The sequence below is a fragment of the Rutidosis leptorrhynchoides genome, chromosome 2 (assembly GCF_046630445.1).
Source record: "Rutidosis leptorrhynchoides isolate AG116_Rl617_1_P2 chromosome 2, CSIRO_AGI_Rlap_v1, whole genome shotgun sequence".
In the NCBI taxonomy this organism is placed as follows: Eukaryota; Viridiplantae; Streptophyta; class Magnoliopsida; order Asterales; family Asteraceae; genus Rutidosis; species Rutidosis leptorrhynchoides.
The window spans coordinates 710,521,277-710,541,240 of record NC_092334.1 but is presented as its reverse complement, the minus strand read 5'-3'; the positions used below and the strand labels follow the sequence as shown (position 1 = coordinate 710,541,240).

General features: G+C 32.7%; 2 protein-coding genes and 1 pseudogene across 2 annotated transcripts; 2 read left to right on the top strand and 1 right to left on the bottom strand.

Moving 5' to 3' along the window:
- Positions 1 to 3,584: 3,584 nt before the first annotated feature.
- Positions 3,585 to 4,483, top strand: LOC139894194 (PRA1 family protein F3-like). Its single transcript, XM_071877399.1, has one exon. The coding sequence runs from the start codon at positions 3,733 to 3,735 to the stop codon at positions 4,288 to 4,290; it is 558 nt and encodes a 185-aa protein (XP_071733500.1). The 5' UTR covers positions 3,585 to 3,732; the 3' UTR covers positions 4,291 to 4,483.
- Positions 4,484 to 9,173: 4,690 nt separating this feature from the next.
- Positions 9,174 to 12,856, top strand: LOC139894193 (uncharacterized). The gene is made up of 10 exons (XM_071877398.1): positions 9,174 to 9,487; positions 9,739 to 9,801; positions 11,013 to 11,094; positions 11,184 to 11,255; positions 11,387 to 11,441; positions 11,585 to 11,633; positions 11,776 to 11,876; positions 11,969 to 12,038; positions 12,321 to 12,403; positions 12,504 to 12,856. The coding sequence occupies exons 1-10, from the start codon at positions 9,275 to 9,277 to the stop codon at positions 12,532 to 12,534; spliced, it is 819 nt and encodes a 272-aa protein (XP_071733499.1). The 5' UTR covers positions 9,174 to 9,274; the 3' UTR covers positions 12,535 to 12,856.
- A 115-nt stretch (positions 12,857 to 12,971) lies between these two features.
- LOC139894192 (inactive protein kinase SELMODRAFT_444075-like) lies at positions 12,972 to 18,038 on the bottom strand (annotated as a pseudogene).
- Between the last annotated feature and the right edge of the window lie 1,926 nt (positions 18,039 to 19,964).

The window sequence follows — 19,964 nt, the reverse complement described above, 5'->3', positions numbered from 1 at the left end:
CCAAGTGTGGGAAAATTTACCAAGATATTTTAAACATATATCACATATTTCTGTAACAAATAACTGAAAATACTTTTGCTTTGGACTAAACTAAACTGTTTTACCCGATGAAAGAAAAAGAAGAGATGGATCTACACGATGAATCAATTCCATCATTAAAAGGAAGTAAAGTCTTCCGAAAAAGACACGCGCTTATTGATTTAGGTCAAGAAGTTGTCGTCCAGACCAGCTGTAGGTTGACGAAAAATCTAGAAAAGTCATCACTAAAATCAGCAGGAAATCCACGGACCTCAGCATAAAACAGGGTCGCCAAGTGGTCAGATTTATCCTAACCATGAGAAGGATTTATCTCGTAAAATGGGGGGGCACCGTGCAAATTAGCTTGATAAGACTAATAAATCAGATCCCCAGAAAGGATAATCTCCTTTAAAGATCAAAAATCAGCTTTTAAGACTGATATTACTCAATCCTAGAGATTGACCTTAAAGATTGAGAATTACAAACTCATGGAATTCAATGATATCTAAACTCGAGCTTGAACGAGAAAATATTTTGATCAAATTATAAACCGATTTGTTTTCTGAAAACCCATTTTCAATGCGTTCATTACCATTGAACGTAAAATCCTAGGAATTCATCTGGAATTCATTAGGTCATCTGAACCAAATCGGGTGTCAACCGTAAGAACGGTGGTTGCATAGCATGGTCGAAGATAGGACCTTGTGCCAGACCGAAAAATCATAAGGGTGAGCTTTACTATTGCTCCTACAAAGGATAGTAATTGCGTCCGACACGTTATAGACCATAATTAAAAGCATGTCAGGGGACATTGCCTTAACAGATGCTTGTTCAACGCCTTCCTTTATAACCGGACGGTAGTTTACCGAAAGGTAATATACGGAGCAAGTATACTGGATGTGTTGCTTTCCTAATACAAGGTTAGCAAGTGGGTGACACAAAACCACAAGTTTTGAGCTAAAATTTTCAAATCTGAAACCCACCAAACCCACAAAAAATATTTTGCAAACACCGGTGAAGGGTTATTCCGGAAAACTTATTTAGGGTAAAAGCTAGATTAAAATTTTCAAAAGATCAAATGTTTTCATAAAGATTCAATTTCCTTAAAGGATCTAAATTTTTATAGTCATGTGGGACTGTAAACCATATCGTTACTACCATTGTTTATACCGCCGTAAAGAAATCACTAATGTACAAAGTGTGAAGAATAAAGAAGTGATTCTTGTATTTCAAGACTATATTGCTTGAGGACAAGCAACGCTCAAGTGTGGGAATATTTGATAATGCTAAAAACGAACATATATTTCATAGCATTATTCCTCAAGAAAGACAAGCTTTTAGTTGCAATTGTTCTATTTACAAGTGATATTCGTTTAAATAATAAAAGGTGAAGACAAAAGATAGATTCGACGAATTGAAGACGCAAACGACCAAAAAGCTCAAAAGTACAAAATACAATCAATGAGGTTCCAATTATTGATAAGAAACGTCTCAAAATTACAAGAGTACAAGATTCAAAACGCAAAGTACAAGATATTAAATTATTCGCAAGGACGTTCGAAAATCCGGAACCGGGACCAGAGTCAACTCTCAACGCTCGACGCAACGGACTAAAAATTACAAGTTAACTATGTATATAAATATAATATAATATATAATTAATTATATTAATTATATATATATTATATTTATAAAATAAATCGTCGGAAAACAAAGAGCCAAAGGTGGGTGAGCTGTAAAAACAAACTCCGCGACTCGCGGAGTTTGAAGAAGGAAAGGGCCGCGAGTCGCGGAGCCCCAAAAACTGAAACTCCCTATAAAACCCAAAGAATTCTGATCATTTTTGAAATGATATATATCAATCTCTCTATATCTATACGTAATATTTATATTTATAATTTATATTTTAATTTTAATTTTAAATCCTAATAATAAGGGTATGTTAGCGAATGTTGTAAGGGTGTAAGTCGAAATTCTGTCCGTGTAACGCTACGCTATTTTTAATCATTGTAAGTTATGTTCAACCTTTTTACATTAATGTCACGTAGCTAAGTTATTATTATGCTTATTTAATCCGAAGTAATCATGATGTTGGGCTAAAAATATTAAAATTGGGTAATTGGGCTTTGTACCATAATTGGGGTTTGGACAAAAGAACGACACTTGTGGAAATTAGACTATGGGCTATTAATGGGCTTTATATTTGTTTAACTAAATGATAGTTTGTTAATTTTAATATAAAGATTTACAATTGGGCGTCCCTATAAATAACCATATACACTCGATCGGACACGATGGGCGGGGTATTTATATGTACGAATAATCGTTCATTTAACCGGACACGGGAATGGATTAATAGCCACTAGAATTATTAAAACAGGGGTGAAATTATGTACAAGGACACTTGGCATAATTGTTAACAAAGTATTAAAACCTTGGGTTACACTCAGTCGACATCCTGGTGTAATTATTAAACAAAGTATTAAAATCTTGTTACAGTTTAAGTCCCCAATTAGTTGGAATATTTGACTTCGGGTATAAGGATAATTTGACGAGGACACTCGCACTTTATATTTATGACTGATGGACTGTTATGGACAAAAACCAGACGGACATATTAAATAATCCAGGACAAAGGACAATTAACCCATGGGCATAAAACTAAAATGAACACGTCAAACATCATGATTACGGAAGTTTAAATAAGCATAATTCTTTTATTTCATATTTAATTTCCTTTATTTTATATTTAATTGCACTTCTAATTATCGCACTTTTATTGTTATTGTATTTAATTGCACTTTTAATTATCGTACTTTTTAATTATCGCAATTTTATTGCACTTTTATTTATCGCAATTTCATTATCGTTATTTACTTTACGCTTTAAATTAAGTCTTTTATTTATTTAATATTTTATATTTTGTTTTAACTGCGACTTAAAGTTTTAAAATCGACAAACCGGTCATTAAACGGTAAAAACCCCCCTTTATAATAATAATATTACTTATATATATATTTGTATTTTTATAAAATAAAACTAATATAGCGTTAAGCTTTGATTAAAAGATTCCCTGTGGAACGAACCGGACTTACTAAAAACTACATTACTGTACGATTAGGTACACTGCCTATAAGTGTTGTAGCAAGGTTTAAGTATATCCATTCAATAAATAAATAAATATCTTGTGTAAAATTGTATCGTATTTAATAGTATTTCCTAGTAAAATTTAAGCTATTTTATATACACCTCGCATAACATCAAAAGACATTTATTATTAATAATAATAATAATTATTATTATTATTATTAAAAATATAAATATAAATATTCAACTTTAAGCGAATTTTATGTTTGTAAAGTCAACGACAAGTTTCTTAGTTGGAATCCGTGGTTCTACGGGCCAAAACTAAATGACTTTAACATTTACATTCACTTAATACCTAAAACATATCATTAAATTATTTCGTTTAAATAAACCTGTATTTTCACAGTTCATTTCACTTTATATAAATTTGTCGTTTATATTGTAGTCGTGACTTGCACCACATGCAAGTCGACCTCCACCATTAATCCATTACTCTTCCATCATTATCATTAATAATCTACATTTCCATTTCTCTTATTTCCTCTAAACTAAAAACATTTCTCTCTCATTTACTCTCCGAACACTCGTAAACCCATTCTTCAATTCCATTCTATACCCTTAACAACAATGTCGAATTACGGGACAATTCCAACATCATCCGACACCGCCAGCATCACTAAGACTGAGTTCCTAACCCGTGCAACCCATCAAATAAAAGCAAATCTCAGCACCACAAGACCATGGAAAGAAATGCTCAACCTACATTCATTAAACCTCCCACGTGGTTTCTCCGATACCATTTCAAGAACCAAAACAAATCTTGCATACTTTCGTGCCAACTACGCTATTATTGTCCTAGGAGTTTTGTTCCTGAGTTTGTTATGGTATCCAATATCATTAATTGTTTTATTTGTCTTAATGGCAGCTTGGTTGTACTTTTACTTTCTACGCGATGAACCACTTGTGATATTTCATTACACCATTAATGACCGTGTGATTCTCGCGGTTTTAGCAGTTGTTACTATTGGTTTGCTGTTGTTAACCGGTGCGACACTGAATATATTGGTGTCGGTATTGATTGGTGTTGCGGTTGTTTTGGTTCATGCGATTCTTAGGAAGACTGATGATTTGTGTTTAGATGAAGATGGTGTTGAAGCAGGCGGATATTTGCCTGTTTCAGCTTGATATAGATTGTATATACTCGTTTGAGTATCCATTATAAATTTCAAGTTGTTAATTAATATTCAGTACTAGTGACGAATTTTTAATAAGTACGTTGGGAAATTGTGATAATTAGTAACAAATGTTGCTATGTTTTCAAATGGGTTTGTTTGTGTGCTTCGTTCCTATTCCTATATATGTATATGAAATTCAAATAGTGTCAAATTTCTATTCGTTTTGTTAAACCACCCCCCCCCCCCCCCCCCCCCCCTCCTCTCTTTGAGGTTTTCTTCTGTTGCATTGATATGTTTTGGTGATCAAGTAAATATTTAGGCCTATTTGAGTGCAATAGAGGTATTTATCAGCGATTTTAACTCTTTGGTTCGATTACTGTGACTAACTCTAGCCGAAATGAAAATTTCAAAAGGGTAGTCATACAAAAACCGTAGGAAAAAAATCCATATCTGAACGAACAATGATTCGCGTTACCTAAGATTTCATATTGTTTTTTTTTTTGTTTTTTTTTTAACAGCCACATATTGTTTTTTTTATTACTATGTCTTTCTGAGTCCTCTTATGTAAAAGTAGGTCAAAATTTTGAGTAGTGTCAATCCTCTAGAGGGAATTAGGATTTTGAAAATATTTATGGGTCGTTCGCATGTCGAATTCAAAAGCATAAGCTATTTGCGTATCATTTTGAAATTGTTTTGCATTGCAAAATAAACGTGGTTACGTGATCATAATATTATGCGGTTCGGGTATCCTTTCGAAAACACGTGCAAGCGTGAAAAATGATCAGGTAAGTGGTTTATATCCACGTGAGTGATTCAGAACCCAAGTTAAAAAAAGACGTAGTTGATTTCTCAAGATATAAAATTATTCTTCATATTATACAAACTAGTTGTGGAGCCCTTGCTTCGCGTCGGGGCTCCGTTTTGAATGCGAGTTAAAAAAAAAGTCTTGATCTATTTTGTAAAAAAGAATTTTTTTCGACATATAACATTGAAGGGTTGTTCCTTTTGTGAAAGTTGCTTCTTTTATTATTGGTTTTTTTTAAGTTAGTTGATCTATTTTGTAAAAAAAAAAATGTTTTTCGACATCTTTTGGTAACATTGAAGGGTTGTTCAGTATATGAAAGTTGCCTCTTTTATCGTTGAGGAAGAAAAGAGAGAAGAAGAAAAAAAAGTTAGTTGATTTTTTTGTGAAAAAGAAATTTTTTTTTTTCAACATCTGTTGTTAACATTGAAGGGTTGTTCAGTTTATGAAAGTTGCCTCTTTTATCGTTGAGGAAGAAAAGAGAGAGAAAAAAAAAGTTAGTTGATTTTTTTGTGAAAAAGAATTTTTTTCGACATCTTTTGTTAACATTGAAGGGTTGGTTCTTTTACGAAAGTTGCTTATTTTATCGTTGGGGACCCAAAAAAAGGTGAAATGACGAAAATACCCCTGATTACTATTGGTGAATAGTGAAATAGTGTTTTGTCTATTAGTATATACTAGTGTTTGGGGGGCGCGCATTGCCGCGCCGTTTTGTAGGCATTTTTGGACAATGTGATGGAGTCGTTGTTGGCGAAAGTGTAGGAAAAATTGTAAGAAAAAAGAAGGGGAAAAAAGTCTTTATCGTCTTGTTTTTTTTTTTTTTAAGAAATTAGGTTAAAAAAAGGGTCAACGTCCTTATGGTAGTCCTTAAGTAAAAATTTTATGAGAGAATGAGGGGGACAAATTAAAAAAAAAAAAAAAATTTTTTTTTTACTGTAGATGAATAGTGCAGTACTCCTTGTGGATACAACTTCCTTCTGCACAACGTACAAGTCATTAAAGCGCAAAATGTGTCTCTTTCGATGAATAGTAAGTGAATAGTAGCCAACTTTGGGAATTAGTATATAGGTATAATATAATATAAATAATCAATTGAAAAAGGTTTTCGATTAGACTCGTGTAACGACCCGACTTTTTCGACTTTTAATTGTATTTATTTCTTTCACGAAACTGCGTATTTGTGCGTATTGTGATAGATTATTTTCTGGGATCATTAATTATGTTAATCACTTTCGTTAATGCCTTACTACGTGTTTTTATGTACTAGGTTACTTAACGTAATCCTTGATTTCATTTACGACCGTTAGTGTCACTTAAGGATTAAAACGAGCTACGAACTTGGTACACGTTAAACTTTTGTCATGATTGGGATATTATGGCTACGTAAACTTGATTGTTATTTATTAATGACAATTACTTGATTTTATGGTTCCTTAATTATGCTTAGTGTTTACTAAGGCTTACTAGTCACCATAATGGACTTTATCTTAGTGGACTTCCAAGGCCCACCCTACTTACTTGATGGGCTCACTTAATGGACTAGTTAATGTACTAATTTAGCCCATTAAGCATAAGACAAAACCCAATTAGTTAATTAGACAAAATTAAGCATGCTTGGTACCATATACTTACACTTTTTAGCCTTTTGCTCCATGCCACCCAACATGTACAACCACCACCATGTACCACCATCCAATAGCAAGCAATGGTCCCTCCACCCCACCCCACCCCACCATGACCGTCGGCCTACTAGGCCACACCCACCATCACCATTTCATTTAAACTCTCTCATTCTCATTTCAAAAACACACACACTTATTCTCTCAAATTTCTCTCTACTTTTCTCTCATCTTTCTTGAAGAAACTTGAAAGTTTTGATTCTTTTTCTCTTATTTTTCTTCTCAAAACCGAAACATCATCATCATCATTGTTATTTTTGGATTTTGGTTTTTATAACTTCAATCCTCATGATATTTTGCAATCTTTGATCTCTTTTATGATAAAGAAGCAAGAACAAGGATCAAAGCTTTGTAGCTTTTGGTTCTACATGAACTTTTAACAAATTTTAAGATCAAATTACTTTATGATCTTCTTTATGTTCAAGTATTGGAACTTAAAGTTCATTTCATGAAGATTCAAGTTCATAACTTGATATCTTTTTGTATAAAGGATCCTTACTTGAACTTATTTATTTTTGACTTTAAATCTATCATTTATGTTTATAGATTTCGATTTGTTTGAGTTTCATGGTCAAAGATTACTTGTTAAACTTTGATCTCATAAATCTTGAAACCAAATTCTAACTTTGAAAGTTCAAGAACAAGAAAATATAAGCTTACTAGTTTATGACTTTCACACATGTAAGATTGATCTAAGTTTCATAACTTAAGGTCATCTAACTTGTTAAAACAATAGATCATTTATTCATGTTCATTTTACTTTACAAAATCTAAGTTTCATAACTTATGGTTGTGTAAAGTTGAAAGTCTAATTCTTAGTCATCATTATTGTGTGTTGATGGTAGAACCTTGGTCAAAAGTGATACAAACACATCAACGAGTTGTACACTTGCTATAAGCATCAAGGATGAGAACCGTGATGAGCATCAAGCACCAAGAATCCCACCGGAGCACCTTGCTTACTGTTTTATGGATCTGATCAGTCACCTGGGCTGTTGGAAAAGTTGATTTCCAGATAGTTCGGTTCGAGTAGATGACTTTTCGTTTAGGCCTTGCCTAAATCTAATGTACGGTTTAGGATTTATAGCCTTCCGAAAGTCACTATGCCCTTGTAACGTTGTGCTGGAATTTCTGACCTACTCGCACTTAAACCGTTGCCACGGTCAAACGAAGACGAGTTAGGTTCTGATAATTTGTCAGCAGTTAGAGGACTCACATACGGAGCCATGGCCACTAGCCTCGTGTCATTTCAGTTTGTATAGAGGTCGTAGAAGCTGAAAGAAGTCAGCTTTTGTTTCAATCTCTATCCTTGATTGAAAACTTACTTTAATTTTTACGTATGATGTTGATGATGATGATACTTAAGACTTAATTTATTTACTTATAAACCTTTTGGGACGATTTACTGACTTAGTAACTTTTAACTTAGGTTGACGACCTCTCGGACCGACTTACTTGCTTACTTATCTCGTATCGACTTTGACCGCACTTTCACTGTGAGTTATAGCATCCCTTTTTACTTCAACAATTTTTGGGACTGAGAATACATGCGCTTTTTTTTTACGTTTTACTTACTAGGCACGAGTACTTAAACTTATTGTATGTGTGGGTTATATAACGGCATAAACTTTCCCCTTAGCTCGGTAATGTTACTGCACCGCTAATCACCACCACACCACCGTACCAGTCACCACCACCGCACCAGTCGCCGCCAAGGAACCACCGTACAAGTACCACCGCACCACCATACGGATCTCAACCACCGCATCGCCGTATCGGTCTCAACCACTACACTGATCTCTACCACCGCACCACCGTACCGATCTCTACCACCACACCACCGTACTGATTTCAACCACAATCGCTACATCACCTCACCGTACCACCACTAGCGCGTAACACTTTCTGTTCTTTGATATGGGAGTTCTCGAGCTTTGTATTTTTTTTTTTTTTTTTGGTTTTTCATTCATCGTTTTATAGTTGATTGTAAATTGTGATGTTTCATGAAAAATCGCATGGTTTTTTGGTTGATAATTGAATAAGATGATAAGATCTCATCTGATCGACCTTTGAATAAAATAGATAAAGATGATAGATACAGTAATAGATATAGATATATGAGTGTATGGGTGTTTTGGTCATTTAATAGTGGTCCACGACATTTCCTTTATCAAAAATCTGCCCATTGAATATATAAATAAAAATCCATTCCGTTACATTCTTTTGGGATCAAATGTTCAACGAAATCTAATTCCCAAGAATTTAAATCCGTTACATTCCAATTCCTTTTAGAGATTCTATTCCTTTCAAAAATATTCTTTGAGCCAAACGGACCCTAAGAGTATAAAACGTAAACTGTTTCGCATATTATTCATAAAATAAGGGGTGTTTGTGTAAATTACATAAATAGAAAGAAGAACAGTCGCACATTCATTCACCGATTTCATATAGTCGTTCATAATCTGGGGTTTTACGAAGAACCCTAGGTCAGATTGAGTTTTCCTGCACCGGAGATGGCCATACAACGTCCCTACGATCAAGTATACTACAATATATCTTCAATTCCACCGTTGGAGTACGCCGGTTACGATGACCCGAATGCTATTAAAACACTCTTCGTTTCGGGTCTACCCAACGACATTAAGGCCCGTGAGATCCACAATCTCTTCCGTCGTCGAGCCGGTTTTGATTATTGTCAGCTCAAGTACACCGGTCGTGCTAATCAGGTCATATTTGTTACACTAGTTAATAATTTCGTCAAAGTTGGTTAATTTTAGGGGTTATGTTATTAAATATTAAAATAAATTTTATCTCATTATTTCGCATTATATCGATCCGTGGCAATGTAGTCGTTAGAATTTAAAATTAGTAGAAATTGTTCGTTTATGGCGGTGTTTAATGGACTTTATGTGGAAAATTCTATTAAGTGTATGTATTGGGGTATTGTTGTAAATCCTTTTGGTATTGTTTCTTGCAGGTTGTTGCATTTGCAACTTTTGTGAACCATCCGTCAGCAATGGCAGCTCTTCATGCTTTGAATGTAACGAATTCTTGTTTTCATCCGTCATCAAACATTGTGTGCTTATGAAAAGCCCATTTTGTAGGATCGAGTAAACGGAATTAATCGATCCAGACTTCAATATCGAGTGCGGAATAACTTGATATTGGGTTTTATATCAAAAACAATGATCTTAATGTGTTATTAGACTTTAGATTGTTAAAGACCAACCAAACTGAGTGCTAGAACCTCTGGAGATCGATTTCACGGCTAGGGAAGGTTTAGAGTTCGTAACCCTAACAATGAATCTGAAATCTACCTTAAATACAGTCTGCACTTGCAACCGTGCGGTTGCACTCTGAACCCGTACGGATGCATTCTGCATCCGTGCGGTTGCCCAAACAGTGAGTAAATCAACTTTAATTGTATACAAACACTTATATTATTACCCACCGTATATTAACCTAACTTAAATTTCAGGAAGGATTTAAAACCCATGGAAATTTGATTTTACCATTTTCATGGCGTCTCAATTATATTCTTTTTTAAAAAAAAAATTTCCTACTTATTGGCCGGAGGTCCACTCGGAAGCAATCTCTCTATTCGTTGAATAGAGAGAGGGATGACTTTCTCTACTTTTGAGAGTGTTTTCACTCTGAGTGGAGAAATGACTTGCCTTTATTCTTGGATAGAGGAAGGATTGTCTACATCTCACCTCCTCCATACACCACTTATGTGGTATTGGGTTTTGTTGTTGTTGTTATTATAATGAACTTGGGACTAACATAAATGCACTAACACATTTGTGTATTATACAAATTTTGTTGCAATGTTGGTACATAGTAGTGGAGAATGTTTTATTATAAAGGTTTTTGATTATCTAGCTAGTAGCCTTAAGATATACGTAGTACTAACTTTTAACAAATTTCCAAAGTCATGTACCCCTAGGATGTTTGGAAAACTTGATCCTTGTTTTAAATTGCTAATTTGTATTAGGATATTAGATATTAGATTATGTGGGTAACATGATAACATTCAGAGCTTCATGCTTGTGATAGATGATGAAATAGAATCCGTCTATCTGATTAAATGTTGCTTTGTGATGAAGAATCTAAGAGGCGTTGTATGAAATCTTGATTTTGGAAATATTAATGGAAACAAGGGTGCAATGAGTATTACCTGCAAACTATTTTCTATATTAATATTTCTTCGTAGTTTTGAGTTTATGGTAAATTGTATTTTTATTTTCTCAGGGTGTTAAGTTTGACCCTCAAACTGGGTGTACTCTGCATATTGAGCTTGCAAGATCAAACTCTAGACGAAAACACAAACCAGGTAGGCAATTGTATCAACTAAACAAGAATTAAACTTCTTATATTCCAAATTTACATTTTACAATGGTCGATAAACAACGTAATACACAGGAGCCGATGCTTATATCGTCATTGATAAGAGATCCGCAGCTACTAAAGATGATCAAGAATCCAGTGATGATGGTAATGGCTCATTAGAGTATATTGTTTTGGTTCTAGTGATGGAATTTATACTCTTGTAGATTGTGGTTCAGAGAAATAACACATCCTTATCTGCTGTTGTTTTACTCACATGCATATCTTTGTACCTTAAGGCGACAGTGTATCTGAGGAAGCATCTGAACCCGATAGGCATACTTCCACTAAGAGGTTGACCACATTTTTAAAGAGAACAAAGTTATGTTGATATATAAATCAGTTTTCAATCATTAAAATCACATGGGAAATAATAGTACTGTGCGTGATTGCAGACAACTAACTTTTTTTTTTTTTTTTTTTGTGTATATCAACAGTGACGATGAGACTGCTGTAGATCCTGACAATAATGGAGTTGCAAATATTGTAAGTTTTACATTCTCTTCTAAATCCTAATAATCGTAAAAAATGGTTTATTAGTTTTTTGTGCAGAAATATGTCACAACACATTCTTTACGAAAGTTTACTTTAAGCTAAAAATGGCTTTAATGTACTTTACAACTCACAGGTGCAGACAGAAAATACAGTCGATGGAGCATGTTCGACTTTGTTCATTGCAAATTTAGGTCCCAATTGCACAGAGGTTGAGCTAAAACCTGTTCTTTCCAAGTAGGTTCTACCCGGTATAAGAAAGTTAAGATTGCTAGTATTCATATTCTATCCATTCGATGGTGCTGACTTTATGAATTTCAAAATAACAGATACCCGGGTTTTAACACACTTAAAGTGCGTAATAGAGGTGGAATGCCTGTTGCATTTGCTGATTACGAGGTATGACTCTAAACTTAAATATGGGCAGAGGACCTCAGCTAACATTTTTCTATATCAGTTTATGATGAATTGTTAATACACATGTAAATGGGCCTAATGTAAAGAAAAACTCTTGATTTATAAACAATCAAAAGACTGTTTTGAAAGAGACGAGCAGAATCAATTACAAATATTTTTAAATATGCGTTATAAAGCTTACTGATACCTTGCTTTTTAATGAGTATGTATCTAGTTGTTTCTATAATTCTTGTAGCTTAAAACGTAACTGATTTCTGTTGGCAGGAGGTGGAACAAGCTACTGAGGTCATGAATTCCCTTCAGGGAAGCACTCTACCATCATCAGACCGCGGAGGCATGCATATCGAGTAAGTTTCAATTTGTCGTCCTTGATGTTTATGATTTGAGTGTACATGTGCCAAGGGTTTTCATTCTATAGCATCTCCTAATTTCGTGTGGACTTTGTAGGTACGCGAGGTCAAAAATGAGAAAGAAATGATCGATCAAGGTTTTGTTAGGAAAATCTTGGTGTTAATCAAATTGGGTCGTTGCGTTTCATTTCAGGTTTGTGGGAATGTAGGAAATTTTGTATGTTCGTAGTTAATGATATATGCTTCCATGTGTCCTTTATGATCCACAAGTATTGATATGGGTTAAATGTCATTTATCTGAGGATCACTGGACTTCTATTAGAATTTTATAATCAATTTAGTTTGTAAAGATAACTACAAAAATCAGACTAGTTAAATAAAGTGATGTGTTTGGGCTAGTATTGACTGGTTTATTTTCTGCAATGTTATACATACTTCATGCTTTAGTCATGGTACTTATATGGATCTTAAACGAGAATGGTATAGAAGATTGGGTCAGAAATATTGACTGCAATGACGTTAAAATCACTTCCAAAAGGCGCTAAAGCTGATGAAAATGCATCTGATAGAAATATATTGACTTATAACAAGCTAACAACGTGAAGTACAAAACTATCACCCTTTTTAAGTATATAGATAATACTGATTTCAACCTGCAACTTAATATCTACTACTATGTCAAGCTCTCTCTTTCCCAATACGATGGCTGAGTGGAGCTCACAGAAAGCTTGCTACTTGAACTTTCAAAAGACTTACTCAAAGGAGACGTTCTGCATTGTGATCGCTCCAGCTCTTGTTGCTTATGTTACCTACTTCATACGTTGGTGATGACATGATAAGGTCACCCTCTAGTATGCGGAGCACCTTATTCCAAAGTAAACATTCAACAAGAATAACAAGCTTAGTGAGAACACTTTACAGAAGTTGAAAGAGTAGTAAAAGTGTCCCTACAGTAAGAAAATTTAATGCTTTGGTTGGATTTTTGCGAGTTTAACCTATAGCAATGGTTATGGTTATACATTATGATTATTACTCAAGACAAAACAAAGGTGAAAGGTAAATTTGCTTGATAACCGGATGGCTTTCACAAGTTGGGAAACTGGTCAAAACATTAAGTTTTTAAATATCAGTACAACTGCATATAAATATGGTTCCCAATTATGTTAGAAAAACAATTTCAAGTTAAGTTTTTTAATGAGATGTATACTAAAGGTATACTAAAGGTTGTATGCATATAGTTCCGATTTGACCCGTTTTCTTTGTACGTAAACTTTATATATCAATTGGTTCATAATTAAGCTAGTAAAATTTATTAGGAAACCATACTTGTGAGATTACCTGTGACATACGCGGCCTTAAGTGAGGGTCCCTTTTAATGCATAGAGCAGCAGCTTGCAACATGCAATGGACCTCATCTTCTGAATAACAGTTTTCCAACCGAGGATCAATTAACTCGCCGATATCTTCTTCTTCCAACAATGAGCGTGCCTTCCAAATATCAAGGGAAAACATCGAACTATAATAGGTAAACAGGTAAACGGGTCAATAATTTCACATAATGTAGAGACCCAAAACTCACCCACTCCGTGAGGCACTGTTGGCCCTTAGGCCGGTTAAGATCCACTGCTTTTCGTCCAGAAACAAGCTCCACTAACACAACCCCAAACGAATATACATCAGCTTTTTCTGTGACCTGCCCACTTTCTGCATACTCTGGAGCTAGATATCTAAACAAAATATATACAATTATTACTATCATCTTATAATTCACAGTATACATCCAGGAAAGAGTATAAAAAAGGGACACGAGAGTAAATAAACACGTTAAAGACATACCCAAATGTTCCAATCACTCGTGTTGCTTCCCATATATCTCCGTCAGGCTGCCACCTTGCTAGCCCAAAGTCTCCAACCTTGTCAACAAAAATGAAATGCCACCTTTTAGTACCAAAGAAAAAGAAAATTTAAAATCAAATAAAGTGTATTCGAAAGACTAAATCATATTATATGACGATTAATTTTTTTTAGAAATAGACAAAAATCTGTTAGTGGGTCAACAGCCCAACATGACCTGTTTTGACATGTTACCCAGCCAACTTGTTCATCTTTCTTTCTGTAAACGTGATAAGAGGGACTACTTCTGAAAGTTTACAAGTATATCAGGTACACAATACCATGGGTTCAAAGTCGTGGGTGATAAGAATGTTGTTTGGTCGAACATCACGATGCACAATGCAACCTACTCTACATTCTTCATGAAGATATCGTAGTCCTCGAGCAGCTCCCACTGCAATTTTTTGGCGAGCCGACCACTCCAACGGAACTTGATCATGTCCTGTTAAACCAAAGATCTATTTATGTATTAATGGGCCAATTTTTGGTTGTATTTTATCTTAAATGGCAACAATAAGAGCTAGGTAGATAGGAAACATGTCAAATAAGCTAGTGTAACTTAAGCTCACTATAAGAATAATATTATATTAAGCTAGAGTAACAAGCTTTTACAGATCAACCTAAGCTAACGTGGTCATTTTGTTCAAAATGTGACCTGCCCAATTTTGACCCGTTACCCAACCCGCCAGTCTTCCCACCTTTAGATAGTAAAGTACGATTTAAGGTTTATGACTTACCATATAGATGAAAATCCAATGATCTGTTGCATATATATTCGTAAACTAGCAACCTCTTTCCACCCTCAACACAAAATCCAATCAGCGTTACAACATTTCGATGTTGCGCGCAGCTCAACACCTCAACTTCAGAACAAAATTCTTGATCACCTTGAGAACTTGCAAGTTTATGTTGTTTAACCGCAACCGCCTGCCCATCTGGCAGCACCCCTCTGTGTACAGACCCGAAGCCACCTTCAGCCAAGAAATTAGCTCGAGAAAATCCACCAGTAGCAAGCTCCAGCTCAGCATACGTGAACCATTTTGGTGATTTTCCAACTATAGGTGCCTTGTGCAAACATATAGAACATAATGGAGGTGGACCCGAAGGCGGGTTTCGTGACAAAGATATTGCTTCTCTAACACTTCCCATAAATTCTGTCTCGGCACCTTCATCATGTTTAACGAATTTCCGTAGAAACCCTTTATTTATGGTAGTGTTAGCTTGCGAAGATCGATAACTAGAAGTGATGACATCAGCCATCCACGGTTGAAACCTTAAACTAGAAGACGATGATGATAGGTAATCGCTTTCAGAATCCGAACTTGATTCAATAATTTCTTCATTCCCTTTTCGGGCCAAAGAATCATCTTTTATGGATGTATTGGTTTCCGTAACAGAAAACGGTGAAAAAGTACCCGGATCTGAACTCGAGCCCGATGTCCCAGGTTCTGTTGTTGTAAATACCTCAAGACTACTTGTTGATGTAATTACCGTTTTCTGAACGGATTTAAACGATGACTTCTTGTTTACCTTTTGCTTTTCGGATGATTTATCAGCATCCAAAAACAACTGAGACTTCGCGTTCAGTTCTTTTTTGGGCGATCCACCTAAATTCAGACGAAGAACCTTCGGCTGTGATTTTTTCTTCATTATGACAACATTGCATTGTAATTCTTCCATACATGACTTTTGTTCATGTTTAAGCTTTCTACAAAAATATATTTCATAAAGTGAAAATTAAGAAATAGAACCAATGTCCTGAAATAATAATAATAATAATAATAATAATAATAATAATAATAATAATAATAATAATAATAATAATAATAATAATAATAATAATAATAATAATAATAATAATAATAATAATAATAATAATAATAATAATAATAATAATAATAATAATAATAATAATAATAATAATAATAATAATAATAATAATAATAATAATAATAATAATAATAATAATAATAATAATAATAATAATAATAATAATAATAATAATAATAATAATAATAATAATAATAATAATAATAATAATAATAATAATAATAATAATAATAATAATAATAATAATAATAATAATAATAATAATAATAATAATAATAATAATAATAATAATAATAATAATAATAATAATAATAATAATAATAATAATAATAATAATAATAATAATAATAATAATAATAATAATAATAATAATAATAATAATAATAATAATAATAATAATAATAATAATAATAATAATAATAATAATAATAATAATAATAATAATAATAATAATAATAATAATAATAATAATAATAATAATAATAATAATAATAATAATAATAATAATAATAATAATAATAATAATAATAATAATAATAATAATAATAATAATAATAATAATAATAATAATAATAATAATAATAATAATAATAATAATAATAATAATAATAATAATAATAATAATAATAATAATAATAATAATAATAATAATAATAATAATAATAATAATAATAATAATAATAATAATAATAATAATAATAATAATAATAATAATAATAATAATAATAATAATAATAATAATAATAATAATAATAATAATAATAATAATAATAATAATAATAATAATAATAATAATAATAATAATAATAATAATAATAATAATAATAATAATAATAATAATAATAATAATAATAATAATAATAATTATGGTAAAAAGTAGTACCTGTCCAAAATGACCCAACTAGCATGATAATTTTTAGCCTCCGCAGCAACTACACCACTACTTGTTCCTGGAACAACTTTTATCTTCACATTTACCTACAAAAAAAATGAAAAATAGTTCTTACCAATCGTGCAGATAGTAAAGTTTGAAACTTACAGCAATGATGAACAAGTGACCATGTACAATATGATAATTGTACCTTATTTGGATCATACACATCATGAAGCTGAAGAATCATTTGAGAACATGAATCAGTAATATCAACTTTGTGGTCAGAACGTGTTCCTGAATTCGACTTCTGGGGAACGCTAGCACAATCTCCAGAAAATCTTGGAAAACCCCATAATTTTTTACCTAAGAAGAGCAATAGGTTAATTCTTTAACAAAATTTTTGTTATAATCAACATTATGTGAATTCACTTTTATAACTTATATATATATATATATATATATACTATAGATAACATTATAAAGCATTTGCTCAAGTTCTTAATTTCTGAATTTTAAGTATCAGAAATTTTACCAATATTTTCCTCTCTAACTACACACCCCATCCATTTTAAGATATCTTAACACACACACACACACACACACACACACACACACACACAAACACACATAAGATTATCAACGAAAACTTATAGCTTAGTTTATTATGCGTATATGATTGAAATTATACTGAATACAAGTATTTTCTGATTTGTGTCTTTGATCTCGGATAGGGGAAGGATTGTCTACATCTCACCTCCCCCATACACCACTTATGTGATATTGGGTTTTGTTGTTGTTGTTGTTGTAGGTACCCTACCAATGATTGCTATTAATTTAATGCTGATAAATATATAAGAAACATATATTATATTACCATGATTTTGTGAAGGGCAGACGACAAGCAATGTAATGCAGTGCCCTGGTTGAGCGACATGAGTCAAGGCCCATACCAATGCGGTTTTTGAAATTTCTTTAGATGCTTTAACAGCAACAATAACCTTTTCCATCTTTCCCATATCCCCTTCTCTAATCAATTGTCCCTGCAATAACTATAACAATGTAGCGATTATACTATTTCTTTCACACTTGTTATATTTTTATTTTTCTATAAATGGCAAGCAATGACTTAAATATGAATCCAGTGCTCTGTATATGGAAAAATCAACAAGTGACCCATTTTGCATTATTGTGTTTGTGACATTGTACCCCCCACCAAAATGTTTAGATTCCTAATAAACATACATGCAAACAAATTCTCAGTTGTGGTGTAACAGTATACTTGCTGAAAAACTCCAAAATTATAAGAGAAAGTACAAGACTTTTTTGTTGAGCATTGTAAAATTAATTTGAAATTCAGCAATGAAACTAAAAGAAAAGACTGCAGTAAAAATCCACAATGATACTTCCAATCATGCACAAAGACATAATACTTCAAGTAGACTTATTGGATGGCTTCTTTCAGACCAATTAATTATAGGTTGAATATTACAAAACTGCAAAACTTCAAACAAATGAATCCAAAATTTCCATAACTGAGGATATCACAAACACCAAAAGCAGACTATTTGAAGCACATGTGCAACACAAACAAACAATTCCCATATATAATATTTTGATAAAAAAATAGTATGAAATATCTGAAATTCTGAACTTCAACTATTGGTCTCATATGCACAATATTAACTCTACTATTCACACACTGTTTATAAATTATGAGCATATGAGTAGAAACTTGTAAAGTGGCAAAATGTTTACTAACTATAATTAAATAAGGGTTTTACAATTACATGAACCAATCAATCGACTTGACAGTAGAGTTGAATAACTTTTGTGATTATACCTTTCAATATTCAATGTCGAAAAGACATGTCAATGTAGTTACAATCACCTACAGATCCTGAATTGTCCACAAGTCATGAAGATTACAGTTAAAGCTGTTAAATATATGGTGTATAACTAGAGCTCAGCTCCTTAGCTCAATTAGAAGACTTCAAAATTTTATATAGAAAAGTATTAATAGCTAAAAATATAGGTGAAAGTCAAATTCAAATGAGTATCTATCTATAAGAAGAAAAAAAAATTGAGAACTAAACTAATTTCAACTATATACAAAAGCTAGCAAGCAAATGCTAAAATGTTTATGTTATAGTAGTAATTAGATTATTAACCTTTACATGTATACTATGTGTAATGTACACAATAGATCCATACTTTTAGCCTACTACATCTCATCTTAAACAAGGTTATCACAAGATGGTAAATGATTCCTAATATGATAATGCTATAGATAGATAGATAGATATTAGATGTTGATTTTTAAAATAAAATTGATTTTGAATTAGCTTATCTATAAGTGGTAATGGCTTATTTATTCAGCACCCCACCTTCATAGCTTATTTTGAATGCACTTGTTAAGGGTAGCGGTGCAAATGAGCTGAGCTACTCGCGAGCTCGATTCGTTAAAAACTCAATTCGAGCCGAGCTCGAGCCCAAGGTTGAACTTAATTTGAAGCTCGTTTAATAAAAGCCCATGAAATTTTGATCCTATCATTTTCATGGCGTCTCAATATATATATATATATATATATATATATATATATATTTTTTTTTTTTTTTTTTTTTTTTTTTTTTAAATAAATAAAAAAAGGCCGGAGGTCCACTCGGAAGCAATCTCTTTATCCGCCGAATAAAGAGAGGGATGACTTTCTCTACTTTTCTGGGTGGAGAAATGACTTGTTTTTATTCTCGGATAAGGGAAGGATTGTCTACATCTCACCTCCCCCATACACCACTCAAGTGGTATTGGGTACTGTTGTTGTTGTTGTTGTTAATAAAAGCCCAGGCTTGAACGACATATCTCAATCTCGAACAAGCTCGAGCCTAGAAGAGCTTTTCATTAATATGCACCAAATATTATATTTTTTATAATTATAATATATATGGAATATTGGAATGTGATAA

Excerpts from the sequence above, each read along its gene's own strand:
- LOC139894193 (XM_071877398.1), top strand. The coding sequence starts at position 9,275 with ATGGCCATACAACGTCCCTACGATCAAGTATACTACAATATATCTTCA. Across the intron at positions 9,488-9,738 it reads ACACCGGTCGTGCTAATCAG|GTTGTTGCATTTGCAACTTT; the intron begins GTCATATTTGTT and ends TGTTTCTTGCAG. Across the intron at positions 11,442-11,584 it reads AGGCATACTTCCACTAAGAG|TGACGATGAGACTGCTGTAG; the intron begins GTTGACCACATT and ends GTATATCAACAG.
- LOC139894194 (XM_071877399.1), top strand. The coding sequence starts at position 3,733 with ATGTCGAATTACGGGACAATTCCAACATCATCCGACACCGCCAGCATC.